The 22847-nt window shown below is 43.5% G+C and overlaps 2 protein-coding genes across 6 annotated transcripts in view; one reads left to right on the top strand and one right to left on the bottom strand.

Moving 5' to 3' along the window:
- Positions 1-1518: 1518 nt before the first annotated feature.
- On the top strand, positions 1519-11852 carry galnt3 (UDP-N-acetyl-alpha-D-galactosamine:polypeptide N-acetylgalactosaminyltransferase 3 (GalNAc-T3)). 2 transcript variants are annotated; one of them, XM_036958861.1, is made up of 11 exons: positions 1519-1751; positions 3124-3702; positions 6610-6782; positions 7388-7537; positions 7896-8130; positions 8304-8421; positions 8590-8790; positions 10186-10317; positions 10530-10631; positions 10747-10899; positions 11116-11852. In XM_036958861.1, the coding sequence occupies exons 2-11, from the start codon at positions 3203-3205 to the stop codon at positions 11227-11229; spliced, it is 1878 nt and encodes a 625-aa protein (XP_036814756.1). In that variant the 5' UTR covers positions 1519-1751; positions 3124-3202; the 3' UTR covers positions 11230-11852. The 2 variants fall into 2 exon arrangements, with proteins under 2 accessions (XP_036814756.1, XP_036814755.1); XM_036958860.1 differs by lacking the exon at positions 1519-1751 and adding an exon at positions 2578-2800.
- A 2020-nt stretch (positions 11853-13872) lies between these two features.
- csrnp3 (cysteine-serine-rich nuclear protein 3) overlaps positions 13873-22847 on the bottom strand; it is a 65737-nt gene continuing 56762 nt past the window's right edge. For 3 of the 4 annotated variants that reach the window (XM_036958857.1, XM_036958856.1, XM_036958858.1), the window contains 4 exons: positions 20735-20908; positions 17784-18043; positions 17238-17534; positions 13873-17018 (listed from right to left, as the gene is read on the bottom strand). In XM_036958857.1, the coding sequence (XP_036814752.1) occupies positions 15870-17018; positions 17238-17534; positions 17784-18043; positions 20735-20879 (1851 nt within the window). In that variant the 5' untranslated portion in view covers positions 20880-20908 and the 3' untranslated portion in view covers positions 13873-15869. The remainder of the gene's footprint in view (positions 17019-17237; positions 17535-17783; positions 18044-20734; positions 20909-22847) is intronic. The other variant, XM_036958859.1, reaches the window with a different exon arrangement.

Below are 22847 nucleotides of genomic sequence, written 5' to 3'. Positions count from 1 at the left end.
AAGTAGCCTACATTATGCATACATAGGTTTTTAGAAATGTATTGAAAAATAAAAACAGATATCTTATTTACATATATATATATATTCAGCCCCTTTGCTATGAGACTCGAAATTGAGCTTGGCTGCATCTTGTTTCCATTGGTCATCCTTGAGATGTTTCTATAACTTGATTGGAGTCCACCTGTGGTAAATTAAATTGATGGGACATGATTTGGAAAGTCACACCTGTCTATATAAGGTCCCACAGTTGACAGTGCATGTCAGAGCAAAAACCAATCCATGAGGTCGAAGGAATTGTCCATAGAGCTCAGAGACAGGATTGTGTCGAGGCACAGATCTGGGGAAGGGTACAAAAACATTTCTGCAGCATTGAAGGTCCCCAAGAACACAGTGGCCTCCATCATTCTTAAATGTAAGAAGTTTGGAACCACCAAGACTCTTCCTAGAGCTGGCTGCCCGGCCAAACTGAGCAATCGGGGGAGAAGAACCTTCGTCGGGAATTGACCAAGAACCTGATAGTCACTCTGACAAAGCTCCAGAGTTCCTCTGTGGAGATGGGAGAACCTTCCAGAAGGACAACCATCTCTGGAGCGCTCCAACAATCAGGCCTTTATGGTAGAGTGGCCAGACAGAAGCCACTCCCCAGTAAAAGGCACATGACAGCCAGCTTGGAGTTTGCCAAAAGGCACCTAAAGCACTCTCAGACCATGAGAAACAAGATTCTCTGGTCTGATGAAACCAAGATTGAACACTTTGGCCTAACTGCCAAGCGTCCCGTCTGGAGAAAAACTAGCACAATCCCTACGGTGAAGCATGGTGGTGGCAGCATCATGCTGTGTGGATGTATTTCAACAGCAGGGACTGGGAGACTAGTCAGGATCAAGGGTAAGATGAATGGAGCAAAGTACAGAGAGATCCTTGATGAAAACCTGCTCAGGATCTCAGACTGGGACAACGGTTCACCTTCCAACAGACAACGACCCTAAGCACACAGCCAAGACAACGCAGGAGTGGCTTAGGGACAAGACTCTGAATGTCCTTGAGTGGCCCAGCCAGAGCCCGGACTTGAACTGGATTGAATGTCTCTGGAAGGACCTGAAAATAGCTGTGCAGCGACGCTCCACATCCAACCTGACAGAGCTTGAGAGGATTTGTTGAGAAGAATGGGAGAAGTGTCATACCCAAGACGACTGGTCTGAATACATATTGAAATTTGATATTTCCGTTTTTTATTTTTAATACAATTGCAAAAACAATCTAAACCTGTTTTTGCTTTGACATCGGGCACTGTGTGTAGATTGATGAGGGGGAAAACATATATTTGATCAATTTTAGAATATGGCTGTAACATAAAAAATGTGGAAAATATCAAAGGGTATGAATAATTTCCGAATGCACTGAGACTCGCCTATTATTCGCATAAGCTATTCGCCTATATCAAATATAATATATAATAGAGACGGACTACTACTGCATATGAAAAAGTCACTTCCACAACTCGGGGAGCTTGTGATCTGTAGGCTAAGTACCAAGAAGGACAGGAGAACAGTCACTGTGAATTGTGTCCCTCGTTGAACCTACTTGACAAGACTCCTACTGCGCACCGGAGTATTCCTCCTCCGAATGTCTACGGTGTCCACGTCTTATCTTTACCACCTTAAGCATCGAACACTTTACGGATACCATCTGCCAGGGGTGACTTGGCAAACAGGAATATGTTGGGATATGTCTCAGAGGGTCCAACATGTTCGGTGAGTGGCAGATGTTCAGTCATTCCTTTCCTTAAGCTTTGAGATTAAAAAATAAATGCAAGGTTGGACTTTGATTCTAGTGTAAACCGTAACATTAAACGGATTTGCCTGTCGTGTAATGCTCTTTACCATCTGTGGAGTTCTATAGCTTCCTTAGGCTAGCCTACTGTATGATACTTTGTAACAGATGCGCTTGAGCGCCTTTGCTTGAATATTTGGCAATTCTGATAAACAGTTCGAGTTCGAATTGTATTATGCTTACTATAATGCAACACTTGTACACAATCTACCATAGCTCATGCTATCTGTTAAACAAACAAAAAAAATGTCCTAACTTATTTCTGCAGTGTAGGCTACAGGCTAACCCGTATTCTGTAAGCGACCCATTATTCTTCTAGCCTGATTGGATGCAGAGAGGTATAGGACACGTTCATCCGATATGTGTAACCCAGCAACAGTCTCAATGAATGACTTGCTGAACAAATCCATGATTTTAAGAATTGATACCATTATAAGATCAGACATATCCCGCGGTGTAGACTATTTCCAATAGTGCATGAGACAAAGTTACTCTGCAAGATGACACTTTTTTTTAAATGGATTTAACCAAACTGGGCACAGCGAGTTATAGCTTTGTAGCTGAAGTAAATCAAAGTGACGTTTGCAACTGACACAAATAGACTCATACTTCATGCGCCAAATGACAAATTCATCATTTTTAAGCCACTGTTTTGCAGTGTTTCACTAATGTAACAAATGGTATGACTTTATGGCTTTGACAAAGAGAGATCCGCTCTACGCACGCGTGCCAAATATAAGGGTTCCACCCTCTACCTGAAAGGAGCGCACCTGGATCCAACGAGACGGAAGTAGTTTGCAAAGATTGAGAAACGCTGCACAACTGTATTTTTTTGGGGGGCAACAATTACTCTGGAATTCCACGTTATTTCGAAGATGATTTTTATTTAGCGATATGCTCGACAAAACTTGATGGACTTTTAAATCAATCATTTGGAGTCCATTTCCCATACTTTTTATGTAACGTCCCGGTAAGTCATATCATTTTCCCGAAAAGAGTGGGAAAATGCAGGACTATGACGAGATCATTTTTATAGTAGCCTGGTCATTCCTGTCGTTTAGTAGACTGCTGTATAGTAGCACGTTTTCCAACTATTTTGTTGGACAGTAGGTTGTGGAGAAAAACAATCGCAAGTCTTGTTACATTCCTGCTTGTGTATGGTCATACTCCAAAGTGGCATAGCACTTCAGCTTCTCAGCTTTGAAGAAATACGTGTTTTCTGTTCATGTGAGACTGAGTTTTGTGATCCTGCTTTTTACCTCTGTTAATTTGACACCTTTCTTTCTTTTTAAGGTTACCTCCTCTGGTGGCGCAACTGACTGGTAGGTGAAGTACTGTCTCAAAGCTATCTACCCCACACATCTCCAGAAGAATGAGTGGTCTCCGCAGAGTTCTCAGAAGGCGATTACACCCCTTAAAACTGGTGATAGTGGCCCTTATTTTTGTCACATTTCTCTTCCTAATACAACGTGAGGTAGTAAGCCAAAGTCCCTCCCTAGAAGAGCCCTGGCTGAAGGAGATGGCTGTCAAACGGGATGCCATGCTGGGCATGGTGATGGGTGCTGTCAATAACTTTAGGGACGCCATGCCAAAAATGCAGATTAAAGCCCCAGTGCGTCAGCATGACAATGCAGGGGACTTCTCCTGTTTGCCAGGGACCTACACGGCTGCTGAGTTGAGGCCAGCCCTGGAGCGTCCACCTCAGGACCCCAACAGCCCCGGGGCCTCTGGGAAGCCCTTTCACACAGATAAACTGAGCCCTGCTGAACAGAAGGAGAAGGACCGGGGAGAGGAGAAACACTGTTTTAACCTCTACGCCAGTGACCGCATTTCTCTCAGCCGTGACCTGGGTCCTGATACCAGACCACCAGAGTATGTTGTCGCTCCTTAATTGACTGGCTGTATTTGTGCTCTTATCACAGTTGTTTCCATATCCATGCTCTAAATTCTGTGGTGGAAAAAGTACCCAATTGTCATACTTGAGTTCAAGTAAAGATATCTTAATAGAAAATGACTCAAGTCACCAAGTAAAATACTATTTGACTAAAAGTATCTGGATATGTGTATGCATGTACAGTTGAAGTTGGAAGTTTACATACACCTTAGCCAAATACATTTAAACTGTTTTTCACAATTCCAGAGATTTTAATTTAGTAAAAATTCCCTGTTTTAGGTCAGTTAGGATCACCACTTTATTTTAAGAATGTGAGATGTCAGAATAATAGGAGAGAGAATGATTTATTTATTTCATCACATTCCCAGTGGATCAGAAGTTTACATACACTCGATTAGTATTTGGTAACATTGCCTTGAAATTGTTTTACTTGGGTCAAATGTTTTGGGTAGCCTTCCACAAGCTTCCCACCATAAGTTGGGTGAATTTTGGCCCATTCCTCCTGACAGAGCTGGTGTAACTGAGTCAGGTTTGTAGGCCCCGTTGCTTGTACATGCTTTTTCATTTCTGTCCACAAATTTTCTATAGGATTAAGGTCAGGGCTTTGTGATGGCCACTCCAATACCTTGACTTTGTTGTCCTTAAGCCATTTTGCCACAACTTTGGAAGTATGCTTGGGATCATTGTCCATTTGGAAGACCCATTTGTGACCAAGCTTTAACTTCCTGACTGATGTCTTGATGTTGCTTCAATATATCCACATCATTTTCCTACCTCATGATACAATCGATTTTGTGAAGCGCACCAGTCCCCCCTGCAGCAGGGACAGTCCCCCCTGCAGCAGGGACAGTCCCTCCCACAACATGATGCTGCCACTCTCATGCTTCACGGTTGGAATGGTGTTCTTCGGCTTGCAAGCATCCCCCTTTTTCCTCCAAACATAACGATGGTCATTATGGCCAAACAGTTCTATTTTTGTTTCATCAGACCAGAGGACATTTCTCCAAAAAGTACGATCTTTGTCCCAATGTGCAGTTGCAAACCGTAGTCTCTTTTTTGGAGCAGTGGCTTATTCCTTGGTGAGCGGCCTTTCTGGTTATGTCGATATAGGACTCATTTTACTTTGGATATAGATACTTTTGTACCCGTTTCCTCCAGCATCTTCACAAGGTGCTTTGCTGCTGTTCTGGGATTGATTTGCACTTTTCACACCAAAGTACGTTCATCTCTAGGAGACAGAACGTGTCTCCTTCCTGAGCGGTATGATTGCTGCGTGGTCCCATGGTGTTTATACTGGCGTACTATTGTTTGTACAGATGAAAGTGGTACCTTCAGGCGTTTGGAAATTACTCCCAAGGATGAACCAGACTTGTGGAGGTCTACAATTTTTTTTTTTCCGAGGTCTTAGCTGATTTCTTTTGATTTTCCCATGTCAAGCAAAGAGGCACTGATTTTGAAGGTAGGCCTTAATACATCCACAGGTACACCTCCAATTTACTCAAATGATGTCAATTAGCCTATCAGAAGCTTCTAAAGCCATGACATCATTTTCTGGAATTTTCCAAGCTGGTTAAAGGCACAGTCAACTTAGTGTATGTGAACTTCTGACCCACAGGAATTGTGATACAGTGAATTATATATTATAAGAATTACAGTTGTCTGTAAACAATTATTGGAAAAATGACTTGACATGCACAAAGTAGATGTCCTAACCGACTTGCCAAAACTATAGTTTGTTAACAAGAAATTCGTGGAGTGGTTGAAAAACGAGTTTTAATGACTCCAACTTCAGCTGTATGTATGTGAGAGAATCCATCAAATCCCTTATATTAAGCAAACCAGATGACAATTAAAATATATATATATAATAATTATAGACAGATTTGCACACTGGCAATTTACAAACACAGCATTTATGTTTAGTGAGTCCACCAGATCAGAGGCAGTAGGGCGGACAAAGCGTTATATTTATAGGTGGGTGAATTGGACCATAATTCTGTCCTGCCTGAGCATTAGAAATGTAAGTACTTTTTGGTGTCAGGGAAAAACGTATAGGAGTGAAAAGTGCATAGTTCTGTCAGGAATGCTGTCAAAAATATAAATTAATATAAATAGTGAAGTACAGATCAAAGTATTTTTACTTAAGTACTTTACACCACTGTCTAAAATGTATTGTCTCAGTGCCATATGCTTCGGCTACGTAGCCATGTAAAAATGTAGAGTCAATCTTGGGGTTGGTGGCCCTGTTTTATGATGGAATTCTGTCATTATAGGGTATATCTTGTAAAACATCCAATGCAAACATCTAAAGTGGGGTTTCTCCTCATCACAAAACAGCACCATCTAGTGGTGTTCAATAGAACAGCTTCTCTATTGAGGAATTCAGTATGCTTTTATGTCTTGTCTCAGTGGCTCAATATGAAACCAAAGTCACATACTGAATGACCACAGAAGGAAGGAGATGACCATAATGTGTCTACAACAGAAATTACAATTTTTACTCCAAGTCTTTGATATTTTCTTTGAGTTATTGAGGAAAATTTCACTTTAACCACAGGCTGAGTTTCTCTGTCTGAAACATTGTTTCAGCATGTGTGCCCAGTAAATGTGTCTGGGTCAAGAAACAGCTTCGTTTTGTTTGGCTAATTAAACAAGTCTGTCCATGTTCCTATTTTTAATGGGGTAATTTACACAGATTCAGACTGTCTGATGCGGTTGGCATTTCAAAGGGAGTCTCACATCCCAATGAAACAACTGAAACAGACACCCCTTTAGGGGAAGACTTCAGATGTTTCAACCACAGTCCTGCACTGAAAGGCCTCTCAGAGACCCAAAAATACCTTTTAATAAAACATTTAAAAAAATGTTTTAATGCTCTTTTGCAGATGTATCGAGCAAACGTTCAAGCGCTGTCCCCCTTTGCTGACCACCAGCGTGATCATTGTGTTTCACAATGAAGGCTGGACTACTCTGCTGAGGACGGTGTACAGCGTCCTCCACACCTCCCCTGCCATCTTCCTCAAGGAGATCATCCTGGTGGACGATGCCAGTGTGGACGGTAAGGAATTAACTGGCCAGCCAGGCAGACGGCAGGACCACCTTGTTTTCACTTGGAATTGATTTCAGTCGGCCTGCTGGGCGGCCCGCTGGTGTGCCATGAAATGTGCAGGCTGGAGCCCCGGCTTCTTGTGAAGGGGGTTATAGCAGGAAGCAGCACTGCTAGTGAATACTTTCCTAAGAGAGGCTAGCTAGTCCGTGGCGGTATGGAGAAATATGTCTGTTTTCTCTTGTAAACAGGCCCTAGGCTGAGGGGGAAACGAGTCTGTGGGTAAAAAGACGAGGGAGCAGGGAATGCACCCCAACTGAGTGACACTCAAAGCCCTCTGTCGTTTGTTGGGAATAGCCTGCTATTAGACATCTGTACTAAAGCTATTTCCCTGGCCCAATAGGATAAGGCTAGGAACTGATCAGGCAAACTTGGAAGCTAGCCATGGTGTGTTTCTCTCTCCCTCTGTATGTAGTGCAAGCTTCCATATTGGGGGGGGGGCAAGTTCAGGTACAGGCCAATTCTCCCAGAAAGTGTTACAAGGTCAATTACTGTATCTTGACTAACCGTTCTAGATCTGCATGGTCCAATGCTGTGGGCTCATTTCCTTTTCACAGACGCCTTGAAAGAGGAGTTGGATGAATATTTGAAGCGGCTGCACATCGTGCATGTGGTGCGGCAGCGGGAGAGAAAGGGCCTGATCACCGCTCGGCTACTGGGAGCCTCGGTGGCCACCGGAGACATCCTCACCTTCCTCGACGCTCACTGTTAGTACATGCACACCCACACCCCAGCACAGACATCAAACAACTGAGTCATCAGGCTGGAACAACCAGAACAGCTCTGCCTTTTTAGACACCTACACCCCAGAATACTAGCACTATGCAGATGCTGTTTTGGGCACGGCAGGAAAACCACACAACATTATGAGTATTCGAATGTACATTTTTTGGGGCAGCCTGCTTTGGGTTGGACAGGGAAAAGTATCAAATCGGTGTTAATTAAATTGAGCTGTTTATACAACAGTCTTCTATGTTCTGTGCCGATGTAGTATTTAAGCATTTTAAAATGCTATGTTATTTAGTGGTTCTATTTTAATGCTGGTGGTGAATGCGTATCCAACAGGTGAATGCTTCAGTGGCTGGCTTGAGCCTCTACTGGCCAGGATAGCAGAGAACTACACTGCAGTAGTGAGTCCTGACATCACTACCATTGACCTCAACACTTTTGAGTTTATGAAGCCCTCGCCGTACGGGCAGAACCACAACCGTGGTAACTTCGACTGGGGCCTGTCCTTCGGCTGGGAGAGTCTACCGGACCACGAGAAACAACGGAGGAAGGATGAGACCTATCCTATTAAGTGAGAAGAACTATGTGAATGATTGAATGCCTATTTTTCAGGAGGAAATACTGACATGACAAACACCTCCTGTCTATCTACCTTGATAACTGGTTGTGAATGGTCTATTTTTCAACTGTGTGTATACAAACTTATCCGGACCTTCTATTCAGTGGATATCTTTTACCCCACAGGACACCGACTTTTGCTGGGGGACTCTTCTCTATCTCCAAGGACTACTTCTATCTCATCGGAAGCTATGATGAACAAATGGAAATCTGGGGCGGCGAGAATATTGAAATGTCTTTCAGAGTATGAGCTGATTCACTTGGCTTTCTAGTTAGAAAACACCTTGTGTTAGTGTCATCGCTGCTACATTTTTTTCATTCTCTATATCTTTGTATTGTGCAGTAGAACCGAACCAACCGGTTACCAAGTATGACTAACAGTGTTGGGTGTGTTGCCTCTGTCTGTCTGTAGGTGTGGCAGTGTGGAGGTCAGCTAGAAATCATCCCTTGCTCCATCGTGGGTCACGTGTTCCGCACCAAGAGCCCCCACACCTTCCCCAAGGGCACCCAGGTGATCGCACGCAACCAGGTGCGGCTGGCCGAGGTCTGGATGGACGACTACAAGGAAATCTTCTACCGGCGCAACCAGCAAGCCGCCCAGTTGGCCAAAGACGTATGTGGTATTTCTGAGTGACATTGTCATATTGTTGTACGTTTTAAACCCAGCTAGGCAGGTTGATATCCCGAGAAATGGGACACGAGTTCAAAAACAGTTAATCTATTCCCTAAAGTTATGTTTCAGCAGTTTGCTCTGGGATGTTTGCCCTGCACTATGTCCCACATGGACATATGAATGTTCTCATTCTGACTGCAGACCACTTGTTATCCCCCTCGTAGGATAAGTTTGGGCAGCCACAGGCTGATGTGATTAAAAATTAAAAATAAAACGTATGCGATTAGTGTTTTGGAAATAAAGTCTTCATAAATTCTTAAAGAAAATGTTAATCTCATCTTGTAGCTTTGGTGTCATGTTCCCCAGAGAGACTCGTTATAGAGGTAGGGACTCCCTCTCTCTCTCTCTCTCCCCAGAGTGACTCATTTTAGAGCACTGACCCCTAAACAAAGATCATCTTTTGGTTATGTATCGTCTGAACACAGTTGAATGTACAAACCCATTCCCCTGAGGTCCCTGGTGTGCACCGTAGAACTGTGTCACTATGTGACGTGAAATAAATAGAAATGAATAGTATCCTTCTAAAAAAAAACTTCTGCTGGCCTCCAGGCTATTAGGTGTTTTAGAGTTAACAGGCAGGAAGGGGAGCCTTTGGAGGCAACAGAGTCTGTTAATGACGGGGATTCGTAGTGCTGCTGTATCAGGTTTTCTCATCTCCACGCCATAAACAGTCCCCCCTCAGGCCATGTGTAGTTGCGTACCTCGGAGTGAAGCAGGCCAAGAGGCCCTCTCCTGCTGCCTTCAAACACCCCCCCCCCCCCCCCGTGTCTCTAACCGCTTCAAGGAGCACAGCTACAGTCATTATCGTCGCACACGGTGGCTTACAGCATCCGAGTCATTATCTCTCTTGAATGCTCTAAAGATACTAAAGATCTGCCCGGAGAAGCTCTCTGTTCCTTGGAATACTCTGCGTTTGTGCTGGCAATAGGCGAATCAATGGCTGAGCAATGTCTGCATGCGTTCGTTTGAACCGTTGATGGCATGAATGAATTTAAATGAAGCAAAGAGAGGGAAAAGTCTGTCATTTCTCGACTAGAGGGTTCATCATTTGCTATGGTATTTCTGTATGTGTACCGGATAATTTTTGTGCGTGCCAATTACTTGAAATGAGATCGGGCAGCCTGAAACTCTGCCATACCTGGTGCTGTCTTCAAGCAGTCACCCATCAACCATGGAGCTCCAGCACTAGACCGACTGTGGGGAAGTGGAAATTGACTTTTTTCCTCCCAGTCCAAAGCCTGGGCAGTGTGAGTAATGAGGAAAGTCTCCCCCCCCCCCCCCCCCCACCACCCCCCATCCCTCTTTAATGGCTGCTGCCTGGAATTGTTTCCACAGAGGGCCTTCGGAGACGTCGGGCGTCGTGTGGACCTCCGGGAGCGGCTGCAGTGCAAGAGCTTCTCCTGGTATTTGAAAAATGTGTATCCAGAGGTCTTCATGCCTGATCTCAACCCGCTCCACTTTGGCTCGGTAAGTCCCCCCTCTCCCAGACTCTTTCCAGACCACAGAGAGCTTTCTGGCAATAGTGGGTTTCCACTTAGCATCTCCAGAGGGCTCCGAGGAGAGCTCCAGGGTAGGCCAGGGGAGAGAGAGTAGCTCCACACTACCTAAGGTTGGGAGGTGGCTGGGCTTGTTTGAACAGCTTGTATGTCTGACTGAAATCCCTTTCCTTGTGCTTCCAGGTGAAAAATGTAGGTAAAGACTCGTGTCTGGATGCAGGGGAGAACAACGAGGGAGGGAAACCGCTGATCTTGTATCCATGCCACGGCCTCGGAGGAAACCAGGTCAGAGGGAAGGGAATGAAGGGACTGGGTTCAGTCATGAAGGAAATGCTAAGTACTTTCTCGGTCACTTTCAAAATCATAATGATTACTTCTGGTGTTTTTTGTGATCCCTCAGTATTTTGAGTACTCGACCCATCATGAGATCCGGCACAACATTCAGAAGGAGTTGTGTTTGCATGGGACGGATGGAGCCGTGAAGCTGGAAGACTGCCAGTATAAAGGCCGCAATACGTTTGTAGGAGCAGAACAGAAGTGGGAGTTAAGGGAGGTGAGACCAAATACCCACATTTCTATCCTAATGGGCTCAGTCAACATTTCTACTTGAAAGCCTTTTTTTAAAACTTTTTTTTATTTTTTAACTGTCAATTATTATGAAATTGTTGGGCATTTGCCTTGTTCTCTTGCATCATCTTCACCATAGAAGTGGATGTCAGTGATTTCCTACTGAGGATGTTGGTGACTAATCTGTTTCTCCTCTCTGTAGAACCAGTTATTCTACATCCCAGGATGGAACCTGTGTCTGAGTGCTCGTCATGAGCACCCCTCGTTGGTGGCCTGTAACCCCTCAGACAGATACCAGCTGTGGCTCTACGTCTGACTACAGGACACACATGGTGGACGATGTGTGCCTTGGTATCCTAGGACCATTAGAACAAGTAGCAATTGGCGTACATTTTTGTTACGTTTTATTATCGAAGTTGAATTTGTATTTATTTTTATACGTAGAAGAACTGCTGCTGGAAAGTTTGCGATTTTTGAGGAGAACGTGACCTCGGGAAGGAAGCGTTCAAACTGATACTAAAGACTGTTTGTTTTACTCCTTTAAAAAAAAAAAAAATCATGATTTGGGTAAAGGAATTGTTTTTCTTGTCTTACACGCCAAATGCTCTCTGTAGATTGACGGAGGTAGCTAGGACTGTGGAAAGACTTTGGATGGATACTGAATGAAGAGAGATTTCTTTGAAGAATACGTCTTTTTTTTATATAGTGTGTACTTCGGCGGGAAATCAACATTACATTTTATGTAATTACCAAGGTTTGTTCTTTATTGCCCACACTGAATAATTTATTAATATAAATGTGAAAACCAACAACAATGGACTGTCAAATAATGCAGTAGTGCACTTGCCTCTTGCACAAACTGAATAACTTCGATGTTATACACCAAAGACTAATCAAGTTTTTTTTTTTTTTTTTTTCTATTAAAGACATGCTCCAGAACAATCTAATGAGGAGAATTACTGTCTTACCTCAATTAGCCACAAATCCATTTACTGAAAGCGGTGCAGTGCCATTTTCCTTACATTTTCCCTCACGTGGGCCAGCCCCCTAGCAATTCGAGTTCCAGCCAATGCGTGGGGAAGGGGCCTCCCGGGTGGCGCAGTGGTTAAGGGCGCTGTACTGCTGCCATCAGAGTCCCTGGGTTCGCGCCCAGGCTCTGTCGTAACCGGCCGCGACCGAGAGGTCCGTGGGGCGTCGCCCGGGTTAGGGAGGGCTTGGTCGGTAGGGGTGTCCTTGTCTCATCGCGCACCAGCGGCTCCTGTGGCGGGCTGGGCGCAGTGTGTGCTAGCCAAGGTGGCCAGGTGCACGGTGTTTCCTCCAGCGTTGGTGAGGCTGGTTGGATGCGTGCTGTGTTAAGAAGCAGTGCGGCTTGGTTTGGGTTGTGACTTTCAACCTTCGTCTCTCCCGAGCCCGTAAGGGAGTTGTAGCGATGAGACAAGATAGTACAACATACCACGAAATTGGGGAGAAAAAGGTGTAAAATTTTAAAAATATATATATATTAAAAAAAAAGAAATTACGTGATGTATGCAATTTTCGGGGATCATTTTTGGCTTGTAAGCTCTACTTTCAGAACTACTGGCTAAGGTTAGTCATCTACCACTACTGCCTATTTTTATTATGCCTATTTTTATTATGCGAACTAGATGTGACAGGAAAGCACTAGATATGCATCCTCCATTACCACTACTAGAGGGTCTGATTCCCCTCTCCTCCAGCTGGTTTTCCTCACAAGCAGATTGAGAATGTCTATAAGTTGCCCATACAGTGCCTCTCACTTTATGAACAGCTAATTCTGATAAAATATGAAGTCTCCAAAGTGGCATTTTAACCAAGGGTTTGAGTCATGTAGTTTTATTTGGCACCTCTAATTCATAATCGTCCGCTATTTGCAAGATAAATCATTTTCTTTTGCTTTTCCATATTGCTTGGCTGGGGAGTTCAAAGGTTTAATCATGTATACGGTTATCCTTTTTCTGAGACTTTATCACCATAAATCTGGTTGATTTTCAAGTTTAACTGCAATGAAATAGTATTTTTTTTCCTTTATTTTCTTTGAAATCTCTCTTTACAGGAATCGCTAGATTGATTGGGCCCTGCCTACTTTTTATCAAAAATGTAATAAAGTTTTAGATGTCAGGGTTTTAGGGAATAATTTAAGGTTGACACATCTTAACATGCATAGTTCTTTGGAATGTATTTTTCTATATTTGACAACACATTTTGTAAAATAATTTTCTTGAATTAAATGAATGTACATGTTTTTGTATCATGGGGATTGGAAAATGTATGTAGTCTTAAATGGGATCTGTAGAAAGGGGGAAAATGCTAACTTGGTTTACAACATGGAATGTATGATTGTATTTTTTTGAGTCAAGTCTCAGAGCTCCCAGTATCACACAAACGTCAGTGTTTCGATGCAAGGGTGTGGGCTAGTTTATACGAATCGATGGGAGAATGCTGACTGACAATGGAATGTTAGAATTTATTTGACTATTGAATATGTCTGGGACTGAGAAACAGATGGGTCTATTGCAGTCTGTCAATAAATTAGAACCGTGTGCCTTTTATGTTTGGATCCTTGAGGTTTTCCATTTTAGTAAAAGGAACTCTGTGTGAGTACAATGACTGAATACGGCAGGGGTGTTGAACTCGTTCCATGGAGGGCCTAGTGTCTGTTTTCTTTTCAATTAAGCCCGAGATGGTGAGGTGAGATCATTAGTAATTAGTGACCTTCATTCATCAATCAAGTACAAGGGTGTGAAACCTGTGGATGCCAGGCCCTTTCACACCTATGCTGTATGGCATGAGTACCATTCTTCACCATTTCTTATGTTCAACGGGAGAGGGCGCTGTGCACAAAGGAATTCATCCTTGACCCATCCTTACTGGGTTGTTGGTGTACCCTTTTTCTAAATAAAAGTTGTTCAAGCTAAACACAAAGAAAAACAACACATGGTTTCATTTTATTTAAAGGTCATGTATTGTTAAAGCAAAAACGCAACAAAAAAATTGCATAACATTTTGGCTTTATCTAACGTTAAGAAACCAAAACACATTGAAACATTTATACCATTCCATACAAAAAGTATTCTGTTTCACATTATAGTAAGCGATATAAGGAAATCAGGCACATGGAGCTGTACGACTCACAACCGTCATGAAACGAGCAACATTTTAGACAGAAACATGTTTTTATCCAATACAGACAGTTCAGTAAAGCACAATAAATACATCATTCATAATAAATACTGAAAATCATAAACACAGCAGAATTACTCAATTGGATGCAATGTTGCTGTATCTTGCCTTCCCTTAAATGCTTTGGCACTGATACTGTACAGTCCATACAGTAGCACTGATTGGATGACAGCTGGATACACTTTGTTTGCCAATGAGGTGAGGTAACATATTGTGTTTCAGTCAGGTGCAGAATCACAAATCAAGTAGTGTTGGTTGAATAGAGACACGGTGCAGACTTAGACAGGGATACATGCAGGGCTGCCCACTCCTTTTATGGAGAGGGAATGTTGGTATTTCATTGTAAAGGCTGTCCCTAACGTTTCAATACAGTTGTAGCAATACAAATCTGGAGCATTCCGTTCAATGGCCTTACGTTCAATGGCCTTTTCTCCCAGGCTGATCAGTCATTCTCTAACTTGGCGCTGATATGAATCATAGGCTTGCTTGATTGTCCGACCTCAAATGCCTGAATGTGGCTCTCAAGAGTATGACATGGCTTTCATTCAAACTTTCATTAAAACCTTCGAAATGCCCTCTTATTATTGCTCTTCACACTTCAATAATTGTGTCACACGATAACGTTCTCGTCTGTACAACCAATCTCTTCAGGTATTTACTGTCAATTGTCATAAGAGAATGGAACTTTTGTGTAAATATGTACTTGAAATCATTTCCCTGTCCAACTCCGCAATACCTATGTTGTCCCCAGTTTGTGTTTTTTATTATGACATTTCTTTTTAAATTAAGCCCCATAAAATATGATTTACTGATCATATTATTGTCCTGTTGTTCCTATATATTTGATAGCTGTATGTGGTCTTTGAGAGCTGTCAAAGTACTACATTCGTAGTCTAAACACTTGAATGTTTCCAATGAAATGATGCTCTTGGCATTATAATTCAAAATAAATACATACAAGTGGTAGTCTGTTTCAAGCTTTTCCAGACCATATAAAAGCGTGGATTTACAAGTGACAACACAATAATAAGGTTTGTACAGTACATTGAGACATATTTTATCAACCCAAATTGACCATGGTCAATTTCTCATAAATTCCATTGAAAGACCCAAAAGAACATGCATTTATAGTTATCAAAACATAAGTATACACATACTTCAGAACCAATAAATAAACTGTGACAATATTTTTTTTGCACATTTGACACAGACATAGAAAAGTCCCACTCACAATATAATGCTTAAAACTTTACCTTTAAAATTACGAGATACAATGCACAGGCTTATAGCGTTCAGTTTTTGTTGACTGATTCCATCTTGCACTTTAGAATACTAGAAATCAGCGGGTTCATTAGAAATGTTTCTCATCATGGAACCTGTAGCTAAGTAATGTCTCGCGAATTACTTGGAAAGTTTAGTTCCCATTAAAGGCCATAAAGATCTTCAACACTTGGTCAGCCTTCCCACGGGCCAAAAACTGGTTGAATCAATGTTGTTTCCACGTCATTTCAACCCAAAAATCTATGCGATGACATTGAATCAATGTCGAAAACTGATTGGATTTGCAAAAAATAATCAATGTAAGGGCATTTAGTCTTTTCTTTCACCTAGCTTTTAACCTAAATCCAGTGACACGGTAACATTTGTTGTTGATTTCACGTTGAATTCACGTTAGTTGACATTGAACTGTGCCCAGTGGGTCGTTCATTAAGAAAAGACACAACATGAAGTCTACAGACAGGTAAGCTAGGCCAACTAAACTGGTGCGCCCTGGGGGAGATTCTCTGCTAATGCAGGTGTCTTTGTACTGTCTGCTAGAGAAGGCCCTTCAGACAAATCATTAGCACTAGACACTTCCTTTGGCTGCTCTGCTACAAAACACTTCCCAGTACTACCGTAGCCTTCCTGGGAGCTCTTATTGTTCAGGTAGTTGTTGTGGAACTCCATCTGGCTAATGCCCCCAGGCTGCTCAGGGAATGTTCCTTTAGATTGGACCATGTTGTTTTCCAGGTCAGTTGTGCAGCAGCCCATGGCAGTTGTTGCTGCTCTGCCGTTGGTCAGGGTAAAGTGTTGATTGGTGTACTGTTCCTCAGCCTGGTGGGGGTAGTCTGTGTACTGCTCTGCCTTGTCGGCGGCCATGTTGAATGGTCCTTGTGGCATGGCCCCGTTGCTAGTGCTAACTGGGTGTGGGAATGATAAGGCCTCTCCGTAAGTTTCACTGGGTTGGCTGGCCGTCCCGTTGGCAGAGGCAACAGCACTGGGGTTCTCCTGCTGATAATACTCGGCTTGGGAGCTGAGTAAATAAGAGTTTCCATTAATGTGCTTTTCAATGTGGTTGTCCTGTGGCAAGGTACCATCAGAGTAACACAACACAGAGGACAGGGGAACTACCTCTGTGTGGGACACAGGCGGCGTGCTCACACCATCCTCAAAGTCCTCCAACTTCTCCTCCTCATCCTCCTCCTCTTCCTCAGAGTCACTGTTTGCCAAGCTCTGAGTGCTGGAGTCAGACAGTCCGCTGCATAAACTGCTGTTGTCCTCTTCGTCCTCCTCATCCTCCTCATTCTCCTCATCGTCCTCATCCTCATCATCTAGAGGCTCTTCCATGTTGTCAGCTGTCTGGAGGTGCATGATGGCAGACTGTTGAAGTGTTGGGTCTGTCAGAGAGTACTCCAGACTATGTTGGGTCTGGACCAGCGGGTTGCCGTGGCTGTGGCCGTTGCTTTCGCCATGGTAACCATTGGCAGGGGAGGCCTGCTGCTGCTCGCGGCTTTTCTCCAGCTCTAGCTTCATGATGGTGTGCAGGAAGTGGGTCCGTACACGGATGGGGTTAAATTCCACCCGGCCGGCCGCGTTGCTACACCCCTCCTTGGTACAGCCACAGGGAAAAGACATGCGGTCCACCTGTAGATTGGACCACATTGGGTTATATGACCATATATTCTGCAGTTTGCACGTAATAGACAAATTAGTGTAATCCTTTTGGCAATATCAGATAAGCAACTGTAATTATATAATGCTTTTTCAATAATGCAGTGCTTTCATCTACAGCGTCGAAAATATTTGATCACTTAACGATTCATCAGTGTCAGTATGTCTGGGTCAGACTACCCAGAGATTTACCTGACATTTGATTCCTGCTACGCTGCACGCACATGTCTCTGGGTCACAGAACACTCTGCAGTCGCAGCCACAGTCCTCCCTGGACAGCCGGATGGCCCGCAGCTCGTGCTTCTCCTCCACGTCAATCTTCTTCACCCCCGAGGTCCGCAGCAGAGCCCGGCGCTTCTTCGTGGTGAGGGGCTGGAGGAAGAAGTACTCGTCCACCTCCGTGTTTTCCAGATCAATGTCATCGTCAGAGATGTCCTCAGCCGTGAGCGTGTTGGCCTCCTCCGACTCCACTGTACCGTTCTTAGTCAGCTGAAAACCAATGAGAGGGATTCAAATTCAGTCCGGTTTGAAGAGTAAGCAACCAGCCCGAAACAAATGCCATGCTGCAGCTCAAAAGAGGATACAGAGTTAGCCGTTGAAAACACGTTCTGGATTTCTACGAGGATATGCTATGTCACAACTGTGCATGGAGTACCGTCTGTTTATCACGATGCATTATGTCATCTCCCTGTGTGCAGTACATTTCATTAGCTCAGTAGCTTCCTTTTCCTTCAATACCTTGAGTTTAATGGAGTTGATCTTCTCCTCCTTCAGATGATCTCGGAGCATGTCTCTGTGGATCCTCTCCTGCTCCAGGGCAAACTCTCCCAGGGAGAACTGCCTGACACAGCTGTGTCTGTTGGACATGCCCAGCGTACTGCCTCCCTGACTGGGCACACTGGTGAAACCCTGGCGCCGGCTGAAGTAGTACACCGTCACGTTCTCAAAGTGCACCCTCCTCGTCCTCACACGCTTCTCTCGCTTCAGTATGGAGTCAGCTAGAGGACCAAATGACAACAGAAGAAGTGGATGGTGAAAGGAACGTTAAAAAGCAGCGATAGCTGGCCTACTCATACATGAATAACAGGGGGAAGCAGGGTTATTTGTTCATACATGAATGAAAGATGAACCAGTTCCACGTGGTGGAACCACCAGTATGACAAAAAGCTAAATTTAACCATCATTACAGCATACAAGAACAAGGACACTGTTTCAAGGAAATGCACCTATTTAAAACTGCATAATGTACATAGGAAAGTGTTGTATGTTTTTGCTGTCTGTGATGCGCTCTCAATGGTGTAGATGTGTAGCCAAACCTTTCTATTCTGTGCTTACTTACTATTTGCATGATTTGAAAACCTACTTTTATTTGACTTTTCATGACCCTAGAACCTCAGGAGTCATTTTGCTAGCTCTCAGAAAACAATAAGAAGCCTTAACTCAACCCAGTTTAGTAAAGCAGTGTTTCATCATCCCAACGCTGCCATTTGGCATGTCGATCCTACTTGTGGCTTTTTAAGGGCAGTTCTATGAGAGGCAGGGAGGGAGGGAGGGAGGGAGGGAGGGAGGGAGGGAGGGGGAAAAAAAGGAAAGCAAAGACTGAGAGCATAAATAATCCCCCTTCCAGGCCTGGATGTAGAGTCACTTTCCCAGCGGTCACTTGAGGTCAGACAAACAGGACAAATGGGGACCATCTGGTTGGTATAGCTCTCCACTCTGTGCCATAAGGACAATGTCTTCATTAACAGCATGGCAATACCAGTCTGGGCTTCACGATTGGAATTTTTCTTTGTTGTCTTGAAAAAAGGTTTATAAGTTGTTGTTTCGGGTCTCCACATGGTTTTCAAGCTTGCACCCTGAAGAAGGCACAGTGATGTCGAAACGTTGGTGTTTTTTTTACCCAATAAATTACTGGGAGGTTATACATACGGAGTGTGTGGCTGTCTTTGTTTCTAAAGCTTGCAATACCTAACATAGTTGTATATTTCTCTGTATTTCTTCCGTTTTCTTGTCCATTTTCGATTAGGGTTGCCTCAACCATTTCTAAAAATGTATCTTTGAGAATACATAGTAGCCCTTTTCAAAGACCTCACAATTCCAAGGCTGCTTCACTAAAAGCAATCACACCAGGAGAGGAGCTGGGTTATTTCTTCAACACTAACGTGACCCAAGACAGGTTTGTTCTGTATTCCCCAGGAGACAATGCTACTGTACATCTCAGGAGCAAGCCTGATAAATTGTGGCACCTCTTTAGTGGGGAGGAGCTGGGGGAGCCATGTGTTGTGCTGCATAGTGCAGACTAGAGCTGAGAGTAGCGTCCTCCTGGTCCTCCTATGCATCTGTCACCAAACACAACATAGATCTGTCCCCTGAGGAATCATCCACCAAATGTTCCAAATTTTCCTACGAATAACATCGTATCTGCTCATAGAAAGATACAGGTAATCTAATACACAGTTATTTTTATCAGTGGCGCCATCAGTGGTGCCTGCCAAACTGGCTGTAGCCTTTCCAATAAGTAGCTGTGGAGCGGAGAACAGGTTCACTCGACAGAGCTTCTTAGAGAGGCTGACACACCAACAGCCACACCAATAGCTGCAATTACTGAGATCTTCAGTAAGGCCATTCTACTGCCAATTCCTGTCTATGGAGATTGCATGGATATGTGATTGATTTTATACACATGTCAGCAACGGGTGTGGCTGAAATAGCCAAATCCACTAACTTTAAGGGGTGTCCACATACTTTTGTATATATAGTGCACGATGTGTACCCTGAAAATATATAGATATGGAGCCACCCCAGATTTGGCCCATGGGGGGCATGGCAGCCACTATAAAAAAAATCAATAGGCCCATATATTGCCCATATTGGTGGCCATCTTAGGTCCTACCGTTATGTCAGATTAGCTCAGTCACCAATTTCTCAGCCTCTGAGCATCACAGAAGCACACACTTTGAATTAATAAATGACAAACGTTCATAAGAAGTGGCTATGAAAGAAATTGATCAAAATCTGTTCATAGCATGGTAAACATACAAAAACGTATGTTTTCAAACATCAAATTTGACTATACATGTGAGATTTTTTTAACCTAAATTATTTTTGACAAATTAAACCATTTACTTGTATTACAAAAACCTAATAAAATCTAAATTGTTACTGCTTGACAGAGAGTGTCTCTTTGCAATCATTACCAGTTTGGGGTCAAAATGCCCCCCCCCCCCCCCCCCCCCCCCACATAAAAATACGTGGCCGATTTCAGGGTTAAAGCACACAGATTGATCCAGCTTTTTTTCTTTCCTCTTCAACTGTGTTATCGGAATTATATTCCTACTGGCCATGGGTTGGTTTTGGCTTCAGAACTCAGAATATCAGTCATCACAAGTTATTATTGACAATAGGTTTCCTAACACACTCAACATCCATTACAAAAGCAACATTATGATGGATTAGTAACATCTGAATGACAAATGCTTAATTAAAAAACGAACGTCTCTTTCACTAATGTACAATATGAACAATGAATGTAGCTATTTGTTTGTTCTTTCGACACTGTGTCAGTGTTGAGCATATCAATGAGTGTTTTGTAGTGTTTTGACTGTTTCGTTGACTGTAGTGGGAGAGAGCAGTGTGTGTGTATGTGCATGTGTGTGTGTGCTTGTGTGTGTGGGAGCCAGGTGACTCACGGGTGAAGGTACCCGAGGCCGAGGGGTTGACACTGTCGCTGCTGTCCCCGCTCTCGCTGCAGGAGACCTCGTAATCAGACTCCCGCAACGAGGAGCACGGCGAGGAGGACACCTCCTCAAACCTTCTCTTAAGTATTCCGCTCATGGCCTTCCTCTCCGTCTCCGCCACTGCACCTGCAACAATCAACAGGGATAAAAGGTAACACAGGATTTAATGCCCAGCTCAGGCCCCGCCAGTCTGGGCAGTACTCCTCAACACAGTCAATGAGCAATGAGTCACAGAACACAACACCCCCAGCTGCTGCAACACCCCCAGCTGCTGCCCAGCTCCCCCCCCCCCCCCCCCCCCCCCCCGGAGCAAAGGCTGCAGATTGCATGATACGTCTACCTCAGGAAGTTCATTCTGCTGTCTTTGATTGAGTGACCACAGAAAAAGGACATCGGACTGAGATTGTTTCTTCTGCCCTGTCCTCGTGATGGTATTCATAAAAACACTGCCTGACTGTTGTTCAACTCAATAAAAAATGTATCACAAAAGAACAACATGGGGTGAAAATGAAATGAGACGTTAATGCCCAAAGCAGGCTTTTAGTATCCGGCCACAGCACCATATGAAAAATTAACTGTACTTAATTGCTGTTGCACCTCAGAAACACAATGAATGCGTCCAACCGGCTACTGATGGAAATTACTGATCTACTACTGATCAAAATGTATTAATTACATTTTAGGGGAAATTTAAAAAGCCTGACTACAGCTTTACTTATTCTGGGATATGCAGTGAATTTAAATATGCCTGTAAAAACTGTCTGAATGTGTGTGGGCGTGTGCGTGCGCACGTGAATGTGTGTGGGTGTGTGCGCATAAGATGCATGCATGTAAAAATCAAACAGGGATTTGTGAAATGGTTAACGTTGTACATTCAGTGCTCCTCCTTAGAGAGGTTCCAATCTGAGGCATGATTTGTAGTATTTAGGGGGACATTTTGAGTGACATGGTTATACCTTCTATAAAAGAAAGTGGACATTTTCCAGTGGACCGGGAGGAGCACCCAGAGGGCTGTAAAGTGCCATTGGCTGAATAAAGGAACCTGAGTGTTTAGCTAGCTTTCAGTGTCACAGAGACCGAGGAAGGACCCTGGTTGCGTCCGAAATGGCCCCCTATTCCCTATATAGTAGGGATCTTCTTAAAAGTAGTGCACTAGATAGGGAATAGGGTGCCATTAGGAATAGGGCGCCATTCGGGATACAGCCCCTTTCTGAGTCCCTCATCTTCCCCGATGCCACTGCACAGCAGACGACTACAAGAGAGGCCAGCGGAGAGCAGCCAACAGTGACAGCCATTAATCTCTGACTGACGGTGCAATTAAACCAATCAAAACAAGAGCAGGCTCATCAGTCAACTACACAGATACTGAGTGCCAAATTAGGCTACTGACTTTAAGAAGTCTTACTTTTGTAACTGTCAAACACTGTTTTTCTGGAACTTGCTATACCTTCCCCCCACAAATCATGTTACATCACTTGGTCTTCAACCAGTCATTGTCTGCATCAGTAATCTAGTAGCAATTATTTTGATATGAATAATGTCATTTTAGACATCAATAAATCTATGCGTTATTACACAAACGATAGTAATTGCATTTTGTAGAGACCGTTATCATGCAGATAGATCGCAGAGCTAGGGAAGAATGACTGGCAGCTTCTCTCTCCGACTCCTCTTTGTTTTCAACACGGAAATAAGGAAACAAGACTTCAGAAGGACAAGACATTGAGGTAATGTGTGAACGTTTGTTCACTCAAAAAACTTTGCTCAATTTGAGCTGAATGTATTAAAACTTGTTGAGTCGAATTACAAATTCATGTTTGCCTTTGGAAGGCAACACTGCTGTTGGTTCAGTTATATGACCAAATGTTGACCAAATACGCAATCATATTGCAGCTGGTTGCCTTACAATTGTAGTTGAATCTACAAACTCAGATCGAAGTGAGCTTGGTTGACAAATCAAATTACAAATGTATGTTTGCTCAAAACCACTGAAAGCCATACCCATCATTATCATATTTCCCAGCATGCTCTATTGCAGGTTGATTTTCAGAATTGTTTGTTTCAA

This window comes from Oncorhynchus mykiss, chromosome 22 (assembly GCF_013265735.2).
Source record: "Oncorhynchus mykiss isolate Arlee chromosome 22, USDA_OmykA_1.1, whole genome shotgun sequence".
NCBI classification, from domain to species: domain Eukaryota; kingdom Metazoa; phylum Chordata; class Actinopteri; order Salmoniformes; family Salmonidae; genus Oncorhynchus; species Oncorhynchus mykiss.
The sequence above is the reverse complement of the archived record's forward strand: the minus strand, read 5'-3'. Positions and strand labels throughout refer to the sequence as shown.